The 10,385-nt window shown below is 67.2% G+C and overlaps 1 protein-coding gene across 1 annotated transcript; it reads left to right on the forward strand.

Annotated features, from left to right (window-relative positions):
* Positions 1-910: 910 nt before the first annotated feature.
* Positions 911-7,878, forward strand: SCRT1 (scratch family transcriptional repressor 1). Its single transcript, XM_045994816.1, has 2 exons — positions 911-2,395; positions 4,358-7,878. Exons 1-2 carry the CDS (start codon positions 2,281-2,283, stop codon positions 5,293-5,295), a joined length of 1,053 nt encoding a protein of 350 aa, XP_045850772.1. The 5' UTR covers positions 911-2,280; the 3' UTR covers positions 5,296-7,878.
* Positions 7,879-10,385: the final 2,507 nt, after the last annotated feature.

A 10,385-nucleotide genomic window follows, 5' to 3' on the forward strand; every position in this document is an offset into this window, starting at 1 on the left:
CCCGTCCCCGCCCCCACTTAGGGCCTCGCCGGCTGCGACTCCGCGATAAGGGGGCGGCGGCGCCCCGCCCCCACCCCTCGGGAACGCCGGCCACGCGAGACGGAGCTGCACCGCGGCCGCGGCCAGGGCCACAAAGCGGGCCTGTGGTCCCCGCCGCGCCTCCCGCGCGGGGCCGGCTCGCTCGCACCCACACTCGCCCGCCTGCGGGGCGGAGACGCGGGAGGAAGCGGGGCGCCCCGCTCGCCCTCCAGGCACGCCCCCGCACGCGCGCTCCCGGAGCGGCCCGCCCGCCGCGCGCTCCCGGCCGGGGCCCGCGGTCCCGCCGCGCCGCCCTGCACAAGGTCACTGCGTGTAGCGGCGGGCGCGCGCGCGCGCGTCCGCCGTGCACGCGCTCCCAGCTCGGCCGCGCCCGGACACTCCCCGGAGCCACCCCTGCGACCTTGGTCCTCGGTGACAGCGGGTCGCGCGGAGGCGCGCTCCAAGCGTGGACTCCCGAGCCACCCGGCGCAGGAGAGGGAGGGGACAATGGCAGCTCCGGGCCCTAATTGAGGACATATGTCCCCGCGCGCGGCCATTGTGCGGCCTGGAGCCCCCGACACCCCCGCACCCGGCCATTGGCGGCTGGGGCTGACGTCATGGGGGCTGCAAACTCCGGGCGGGCGGCCTCGGGAAGGGTTATCCGCCTGGTTGCGGAGCCGCCGGGGGAGCTGCAGCCGCGCGGAAGGGTGTAAAACCACCGTGAAGTCGAATTTCTAGAGCAAGGGCAGGGCAGCCCCTCTCCCGCTTCACAGCCCGTCGCTGCGTCGCCGCGCGCTCGACCTCAGCCCCCGGGGGAAGAGGCGGAGGGGGGAGGCGGTGGAGGGAGGCCTCTCCAGCGGGCGCGAGGTCAGCCCGGGTGACCGAGTGGCAGGGAGACACTGCGGCACGGAGCGCGCGCCGCGCTTCCACACTGCGCTTTCGCTGCCTCAGCATTCGCTCCTTCGCCGCCCTCCGCCCCCGCCCGGCCCCTAGGATCCCTCCGTACCCAGAAAGCTAGGCAGGCTGGACCAGCCTGGGATCCGCCCTGCGTTCCGCCCCGCAAGATCCAAAGTCTGGGGCTCGCGAGTCCCAGGCCTGTTTCCACCTCTCCCCCCACGCACGACAATGCCGCAGACCGCCGGGCCTCCATTCCCGAAGCTGCTCGGGGGAAATCCACACAGGCGGGGGCCGCGGCATCCCCAAGACCCCTCCCAGGAGACCCTGGACGGGCCCGGCCCAGCGCAGCCATTTCCGCCGGCCTCTCCTCCCTCCCCTTCTCCCCCTCCCTCAGCTTCTGGGCTTTAAAAGCCGGAGGCTGGGCAGGGCCGCAGGCAGAGGCGGCCGCGGGCGCAGGAGGCCGGGCCCAGGAGCTGTCCGAGCGCTGAGCCCCGCCCCCGGAGCCCCCGTCCCTCCCTCTCTCCTTCCCTCGGCCCGCCCTCCCTGCGCACCCCTCCCCCCGAGGACCCCCGCCCCCCGCTCGCCGCCGCCACCGCCGCCGCTCGCTCCGGCTGCAGAACAATAAAGCAAGCCTCCCAGAGACCCCCGCCGAGGACCCCCGCCTGGCGGCCGAGCACCCGCGGCCCGCCCCTCGCCGCCTGCCGCGGCTGAGCGCGCCCGGTCGCTGGCCGAGGTGCTGGCCGGGCCGGCGCTGGCCGCGGTGCTGAAGCTGCTGGCGCTCCCGCCGCCGCCGCCGCCGCCGCCGCCGCCGCCGCCGCGTTCTCCGGGCCCGGCGCCTCCACCTCCAGGGGCATGGGGGGTCGCTGACTGAAGCTCCGCCGCGGCGGTGGGGGGGAGGGGAAGGGGGCCGCGGAGCCGGGCCAGCCCTGCACCCACTCGCAGCCTCCGGGCCCGGGACGGAGCCGCTCCCCCCTTCCCCACCCCCCACCCCCCGGCCTCCTCCCCCGCCTGTCCAGGGGCGGCACTGCGGGCTGGGAAGCCGGGACCAGAGGAGGGAAGGAAAGAAGGAAGGAAGGAAGGAAGGAAGAAAAGAAGGAAGGAAGGAAGGAAGGAAGGAAGAGAAGAGAAGAGAGGAGGAGAGAAAAGAGAAGAGAAGGAAAAGAGGAGGAATTCAGAGGAGGAAACGCAGGGCAGGAAGGAAGGCAGGAGGAGAGAGGACGGCACTCCAGCGGCGGCATCCAAAGGCCAGAGTGGGGACCCTTGCTGCCTCCGCCGCTCCTCGGATGGTGACGGGGCCCCGCCGCGGCCGCAGCCCCCCCGCGCCCCGGCTCTGCAGGCCCGCAGCGCCGGAGCCCCGCAGGAATCATGCCCAGATCCTTCCTGGTCAAGAAGGTCAAACTTGACACGTTCTCCTCGGCGGACCTCGAGAGCTCCTACGGGCGCGCCCGCAGCGACCTCGGAGTGCGACTGCACGAGAAAGGTGCGAGCGGGGCTGAGGCTGGGGACAGCAAGGGGCCCAGCGCAATGCTGGGTGGGGTAGAGGACCCGAGTATGGGGACGGAAGGGTCAGGGGCCCCAGGAAATAGGCCTGAGGGAATAGAACCCGAAGGAGACAGTGGCCGAAGCTGGACTGTGGAGGAAGGTGGGAGAGGGGAACGCAGAAGCAGGCCAGAACAAGGCCAAGGCCAGGCAGGGAGGGTGTCAATGCAGGAGAGAAAGTGGGGAGCAAGGGTCGGAAACAGGAAGTACCTGAAGGTACGCACAGACCCACACCCTGGCTATGCATATGGACACTTGCTGATATGACAGGACCTGCCATGCATGCAGACCCACACCCAGAAAGCTGGGCCTTCCTGAGTATCATCCTCTCTTTTGTGGCTAGGGTCACAGAGTGCTGTGAGTTCCAGGGAGTAGGCATGGGTCCGGCGGGGGCTGCCACCTGTCAGGACTAGGGTACCAACCAGCAGAGGAGCTGCAGTATTTCCCCTGCAACCAGGGCCAGGGAGGAGGACGTAGGCAAGAGGGCTCCAAGTAGGCAGGTCCTAAGTGCTGGAATCAGGGGGAGGCTCTTTGTGTAAAGGTGCCCAAGTTCAAGGACAACTGTTAACATGCAGGCAGGAGGGCTGGGAGTGCCAGCAGTGTGGGGTGGCAAACAAGTGTGAGCCTGTGTGTGCGCCTGTGTGCGCCCATGTGACTGCGTGCGGCCATGTGACTGCGCGCGCTTGCTTGTGTGTGACCCTGCATGAGTGTGCGCCTGCCTGTGTGCCACTACATGGGACCATGTGACTCCGAGGCCGCTGTGCACCCATGTGACTGGCGACCCTGGCTGACAGTGTGTCCAGGGTGGCTGCAGGTGTGACCCTGCACGAGTCGGTGGAAGGCTCCGGTGAGCGTGCCGCCCACCCTGTGAGGACACTCCAGGGCTGATGGTGGCTGGGAAGCAGAGTGTAACCCCGAAGAAGCCAGAGGCTGCATCGTGTGGTGTGTGCGCCTGTGACTCTGAGGTTGTGAGGTCCATCTTGTACCTTGCGAACAACTGCAGTCACCGGCATGAATGATGCTGCCTGCCTGCGGCTTGTCCCAGAGAACGTGTCCCCTGGTGGGTGCCCTGGCACTCTCCAACACAGCGACTCCCTGGTCACCCGTCCTGAGGCTCGGGAAGGCCCCTACATAGGGTTAGGGCCTGGGGGAAGAGGGCTATGTGGGACAAGGTAGGACCCAAGGGTGCAGGATGACCGAAGGGAGTCAGGAAAGAAGCAGGGTAGATGGAAGAAGGTAGGGCTGGAGCGGGAAGGGGTCAAGTCCAGCGAGTAGTAGAAAACCTGGGAGGTAAGAAGAAGGTGCCAGAGGGGGTAGGAGGGGCTGTCCGAGGCCGAAGTCTTCAGGGCTTGTTGGGGGGCCTAGGGGACCAAGGAGGGGGGGCATCAAGCCTGGACACGAGTTCTAGGTGTCGAGGGGAAGAGCAGGTGGGAACCCGGAGAGGCAGGAGCGACGGGGTCCCTCGGTGGGCGGTCCCGGCTTTGTGCGCTGCGGGTCCGCAGTGTGTTGCATAATCAGGGAAAACTGCTGAAGTGGGGAGAACCCGAGGGGGAGGAGGGTGGAGGAAGAAGGGCGAGGGAAGCGCCGCCCCTCCCCCCTGACCTTGAGGCTCCGCGGAAGGGGGGCAGCCGCGCCCGAGGATGCGCCTCTTTCCTCCCCCTGCGAGGGTGGGGCGGGCGGCGGGGGCGGAGCCGGGGCCGGCCCAGTCTCATCTGTCCTCTCTTCTCTTCCCCTCCCTGCCTCCTCCATCCTCCTTGCCCCGCGGTCCCCCGGCCCCTCCTCCTTTGTCCTTTTTCTTGTTCCCTTCTTCCCGGACCCCGTGTCGCCCGCCGCCTTCCCGTGTGTGTCTCGCCCGCCGCCCGGTTCCCCCTCCCTCTGTCTGCGTGTCCGCCTCGGCCCTCAGGATACCTCAACGACTACGCGGGGCCCGCCTCCGTCTACGATGGCGACGCCGAGGCGGCCTTGCTCAAAGGGCCGTCCCCAGAGCCCATGTACGCTGCGGCCGTGCGTGGAGAACTGGGCCCGGCGGCCGCGGGCTCGGCACCGCCTCCCACCCCGCGCCCAGAGCTGGCTACAGCCGCGGGCGGCTACATCAACGGCGACGCGGCGGTCAGCGAGGGCTACGCGGCTGACGCCTTCTTCATCACCGACGGGCGCTCGCGCCGTAAGGCCGCCAACGCCGCGGCTCCCTCCACGGCCTCCGCGGCAGCTCCCGACTGCGACGGCGGAGGCGGGGCCGGGGCGGGGGCGCGCGGCGCGGGGTCGGGGGCCGGGGGCCGGGGCGGCGCGCGCGCGGGGGTGAGCACGGAGGCGCGCGCGGGGCCCGGGGCCGGCGGCGCAGGGGGCCGGCACGCTTGCGGCGAGTGCGGGAAAACGTACGCCACGTCGTCGAACCTGAGCCGTCACAAGCAGACGCACCGCAGCCTGGACAGTCAGCTGGCGCGGCGGTGCCCGACGTGCGGCAAGGTGTACGTGTCCATGCCGGCCATGGCCATGCACCTGCTCACGCACGACCTGCGCCACAAGTGCGGCGTGTGCGGCAAGGCCTTCTCGAGGCCCTGGCTGCTGCAGGGCCACATGCGCTCCCACACAGGCGAGAAGCCCTTCGGCTGCGCGCACTGCGGCAAGGCCTTCGCCGACCGCTCCAACCTGCGCGCGCACATGCAGACGCACTCGGCCTTCAAGCACTTCCAGTGCAAGCGCTGCAAGAAGAGCTTCGCGCTCAAGTCCTATCTCAACAAGCACTACGAGTCCGCATGCTTCAAAGGCGGCGCTGGCGGGGGCGGCCCCGCGGCCCAGGCGCCCGCCGCTTCGCCGCAGCTCAGTCCCGTGCAGGCCTAGGGCGGCGGCGCCTCCGCCAGCCCAGCCGGGTCGGCTCTCAGCAATACGGGCCCCCAGGGAAGTCTCCGCCAGCTCCCGGGCGGAGGGGCCGGAGGGCGGGCCCCTCCTCACAGCAATAGAGGGAGGGGGTCCGGCCCCGCCCGCCCGCCAGGGGCCTTGTCGGCCCCTTCAAGCAATAGGGTCCTGAGGGGAGACCCACCCCGAACCCCCTCCCTTCCCCTCCAGGGTGCCCCAGGCTTTTTCCCAGCAATAGGGTCGAGGAGACCCAGAACCGAACCTCATCTCCGAGTTAGGTCTCTGAAGACGGGGGTGGGGTGAGGTGGGCAGCACCCCCCTCCTCCCTCCTCTGCGCCCCTGGATCGCGTCGCAGAGACTCAGGTCTTCCCCACCCCTTTCCCAAGCCTTCCAAGGGCCAGGCCTGCGGCCTAGACGTCCAGGGAGCAGACCGGGGAGGAGCGGGAGGCGGGGGGTGGGGGGGGGGGGAGGGGGCTGCAGAGGCGTCCCTACTCCTCAGTCTTCGCTGAGCCCCAGGAGTGATAGACGCGTTGGGGATCAGGGAGAGAGGCGGACGGCGGCACCCCTCTCCCTCGGGTTCTTTCTGGGGCCTCAGTCCAAGCCGCTCTCCCGCCCTCGCCTCGCATCCTCGGCCAAATCCGAATTCTTCCAGCCCAGCTGCCCGGGCTCTGTCCTTCATAACGAATAATAATGACGCATATCGAATCGCATGGACTTATCCGACCTCCTCAGACCCCACTCCCGCCCTGCCCCGGGGCCCCCTCCCTCGTCCCCGGGCATTCGGTGTTGGAGGACGGATCCTGGGGCCCGGCAGGCAGGCCTGGGCACGGCCCGTTACACACCTCTCTGTATTCGCTTTGCGGGTAAAGCCCCCTGGGGGGGTTGCGGATGCGTCGGGTTTCTTTCTTTCTCTATTTGTACGTTTTATTTATGAACGATTGCACTCGGGTCAGGGAAGGGGCGCTGAGGCCCCCATCCTTCCCGCCGACGCCGGGGGCTCGGGATGTCCGGGATCACTTTCCCCGCCCCTGAACCCCGACCCTACCTGGGCCCTACCCTCGAGCCCCAGGCCCCGCCCCCACTCTGTTGCCAACTTTCGCCCGTCTATGCCAAAGCCTCGGCGGCGACCCCGCCCCACGGGCCCGCCCCATTGGCCGCCGCCTTTGTGACGTCACTGCATGCAGCCCCAACCCTCCTCCTGTCCCTTCCCGGGGCTGCCCGCTCCCTCGCCCTCTTAGTTAGTCCGATGCCGACTATAGAGCAATAATGCGCATGCATGCGAAGCTGCCGCCGCCTCTAGAGTTACTGAGAATCAGGTATCCCCCTGCCCTACCCACCCCATAGGCCCCTAGATCAGGGACATTGCGCGGGGCCGGACGCGCAGACTTTCTTCCCCTCCTCCTCCCTACTCCCCCACGGCAGAGCCCTGCGGGTGTAACGGTTCCAGGGGCAGGGGCGGGGTGGTTGCCCCCAAGACCCCTCCTTCCGTCATCCCTCACCCACCTACTCTGTGCCAGGCCCGCTGCAGAGTCAGCCAGGGATGCAGCGACCTGCAGGGGTGAGTGCTCGCCACAGGGGTCCGTCAGGTTTGGGTGGGCCAAGGAGGGCTGCAGACGCAGAGAAAGGCCTGGTCCCTAGACCCAACCCTGCATCCCCCTTACCTCTTCCCTGCCCCAGCCCGGGGCCACTGCTGGGCGCAGCTGGGCTCTCCCTTTGACTCGCACCTGGCGGGCGTTCTCAGCTCAGGTGGCACAGACCCAGGGCCCCAAGGCCCAGCACGACCAGGCCACCCATACCAACTCTTGGTCCTTCCGTCTTCTGGCCGCCCTGGGCTCTGCTGTATGGGGCCAGGGCCCCAGGCCAGACAAAAGGTGCACGCTGGAGTGTATGACCTGGTCAGCCCCATCCCCGTGGGCACCAAGCTGCTGCCGAGCAGCCCCTGCAGGAGTGGACTGAGGGCCCGGCACAGCAGGGCCCGCACCCCAAACCCTCTGCACCACACCTCGGGGTCCACACAGCTCCCGGGCTGGGGCCTGCCCTCCTGTGCTGGGCACACCCGCATGCACACGCGCACACAGGCGCCCCCCTACCCCCCACACGCCGGTCTACCTACCTAAGGAGAAGGCCAGAGGGCCATGGGCCGGCCAGGGTCTCCTGCTTCTCCCTACACCCCGCCGCCGTGGAAAGCCATGGGCCCCCTCCCGCCCCCATAACTAAGCAGCACAATAACCGACTTAGCGAATTCAGGTAGAAGGAACGTTTAGGTAGCACCTATTTTGTACTGATTCTACGAGTAGGGCCCGAGATGCGGGGGCCCTCGGGTGGGGGTTGCGGCCGCCGGCCTGCCCCGCCCCCACCCCGCCTGCGCCCCGCCGCCTTGTACATACTCCCACCCACCCGGAACAGGCCGGGATTTTTACTCGGGCCGCGCCCCTCTTCCGCCCCCATTTGGGGCCGGGCCGGCCGGACAGACGGACGGACGGACAGACCTCCTTCCTAAGCACAATAGCACCAGCTCCCCGGAGCGCCGCACCTCCACGAGGAGAATAAATGCCACTCTTGATAGAACTCGGAGTGTCCGGTTGATGTATCCAATGCTGGGCCCATGCCGCGGGGGCGCTGGGGTGTCTGGGGGTCGGCTGCCCAGTCGAGCTGGGCCCCAGAGGCAAGGCTGGTGCGGGTACAGTGCTGGGAACGGCAGCTGCCCACGCGGCCCCCGCTGCCACTGCCTTGTCAGGGCGCACCAGGGTCCCCTTTTGCAAGAGGGCTCTCTTCCACCCAGGAGGGCCAGCCTGGCAGGCCAAGCTGCGGGAGCACCCCCCGAGAAGCAGCTGGCATTTGTCCCACGGCAGGTTCATGGGCTCTGTGCCTGCAACGGAGGGAGCTAAGGGTCTCCAGCCTGAGGTCAGGCCAGCCCAGAAGTGATCTGGAGTCCCCAGAGTAGGTCCAGCAGGACCTGCAGACCTATGGCTCTCCCTGTAGGAGCCCCTGGGGCCTGACACCCCACAACAAACCCTCTTCAGTGCCAGTGGAGGAAAGGGGCCCAGTAGGGGTGCAGGGTCTAGCCCCTTGCTTCTGTGTGCTGTCCACGCCCTAACCCCTCACTGTCTGAGGAGGCCTCTGCGGCCCCTGACCCGTGTTGCTGCTGGGCGGGCTGCACAGGCTTCCACAGCCACCTACAGGCCTCGAGCCTTAGACAGGATGAACCAAACTGAGATGAGGGGTGGGACTGTGCTGGTCAGGGACAGCCCGAGGACAGGGACCCCTGCCCCAGCAATGCCTCCTGATACCCAGGTAGGCAGGCATGAGCCAGAGGCCCAAAGTCTTTGGAGTCATGCAGTTGAACCGAGTGATCCCAGGGCCATGTGAACCCTGGCAGGAGATGGGCCTGCCCAGACTTCATCGGGATGGACAGCAGGGGAGCCTGACCTGCAGGAAGTTGGCCTGTAGCGTGCTTAGGGTGGGGCTCACATGGAGGGGGACGCCCTCTTCTGGGGAGCACTGTTAGCAGTAAAACCTTCAGGAGTCAAAGCCCTTGGTATTGGGAGAGGGTCAGTATGCCGGCACTCCCGCCCAGGGATCCTCAGTCCCTGGGCTGGGATGGGCTTCAGAGCTCAATTTGCATACGAAAAGTCAGCCTCTGAGAGAACAGCTTATCCAAGGCCTGCCTTTGACACAAGCCCTTCCCCAACACCCCATCCACCCTACACCAGCCATCACGCGTGGGTGAGGAATGCTCCTTCCTTCCCAGCTTCTGGGTCTAGACAGGCTGTTTCTGCTTCTCCAGGAGTCTGAGCAGCAATGGGGTAGAAGAAAGGAAACTGCCTCTCTGAGGCCTGGAGCAAGTCCAACCCTCAATCTTCACAGAATTTCCCGGACAGGACTTCACATCCCAGAGAACGGGCAGCCCCGAAGGCTGACCACCATGTCCCGTGTGTCCCAGTGGGCCGGACCCTTCACGGGCCTCAGTGGCCTGCCACAGGCTGAGCTTCTAAGCTCTGCATCTGTTCCAGCCAGGCCTGTAAGGCTCCTGGCCTCTGGTCCCCTAATCAGTTGCTGCCCCTGGCCGGGAAATCCCCACTGAGCTTTCTTCCAACAACCCTCTTGTACCCATTTGTCACCAAGCAACCCCGCCTACCTTGACCTTTCCCCTCTCCCCTGGCACCATGGGCCTTTTTCCCCTGGACCCTGAGGTAATTGGTGCACCTGAGGTAATTGGTGCAGTGGGTGTCGTATGAAGCTCCAGCGCTGACCCCCTCCCCCTCCCAAGGCCCCCACGCGCGCCCCCCCCCCCCCAGGCCTCCCTGCCTCCCTCCGGCCCTTCCCCCGCTCCGGGTTCTGAGGCTTGTCCTTATTGCTGCTCTCACAGCCCATGCCTGCCTATTAACCCGCTGTCCTGCTCTCCTCGTGCTCTGCTCCAGTGGCCCCCCGGACTGGTCCTCCTTGGTGATCCCTCGTCCACTCTGGTCACTTCACTCCTGCTGACAAGGCCCGCCAATGGCTTGGAGCCGGACGTGGACGCAGGCGGCTGCTTCCAACATGACTCTTCACCCTTTATGACTACTGCACCCCGCCTCTCCAGGCCTACTGGGAGCCTGAGTCATCAATCTTCTCCGACAGCCTGGGCGGGCCCTGTAGTTCTTGGCTCTGTATTGGGAGGATGGCACAGCCAGAAGGCGCGCAGAGACTCGTGGGCGCGCGTGGCAGAGCTCCCAGGGCTCACTCCTACACTCTCCTTTGTCCGCTCTCCCTTGGGATCAGCATTCAGAAAGGCCTCGCTCTGCCAGGCCCAGGCCAGCCAGTGAACAGGCGTTGAGTTCTGAAAGACTGGATAGGAAACGAGGTTGAAACTGACTCACCCGGGTCGGGCTGCATAATCACGGGGGAGGGGCTCTCCTGCCCAATCAGGGCAGCCCCTTTGGTAGGCGACTCAAAGACACCTGCCAGGTAGCCCAGCTTGCCAGGTAGGGATGCCAGGCTGCTATCAATCCCACATGGCCCAGTGGCAACAAGAATGTGGCACCAGGGGGCCCAGGCACTGTGGGGAAGGTGGTGGAACACGATGAGCCCAGCAC

Source organism: Meles meles, chromosome 1, assembly GCF_922984935.1.
Source record: "Meles meles chromosome 1, mMelMel3.1 paternal haplotype, whole genome shotgun sequence".
NCBI classification, from domain to species: Eukaryota; Metazoa; Chordata; class Mammalia; order Carnivora; family Mustelidae; genus Meles; species Meles meles.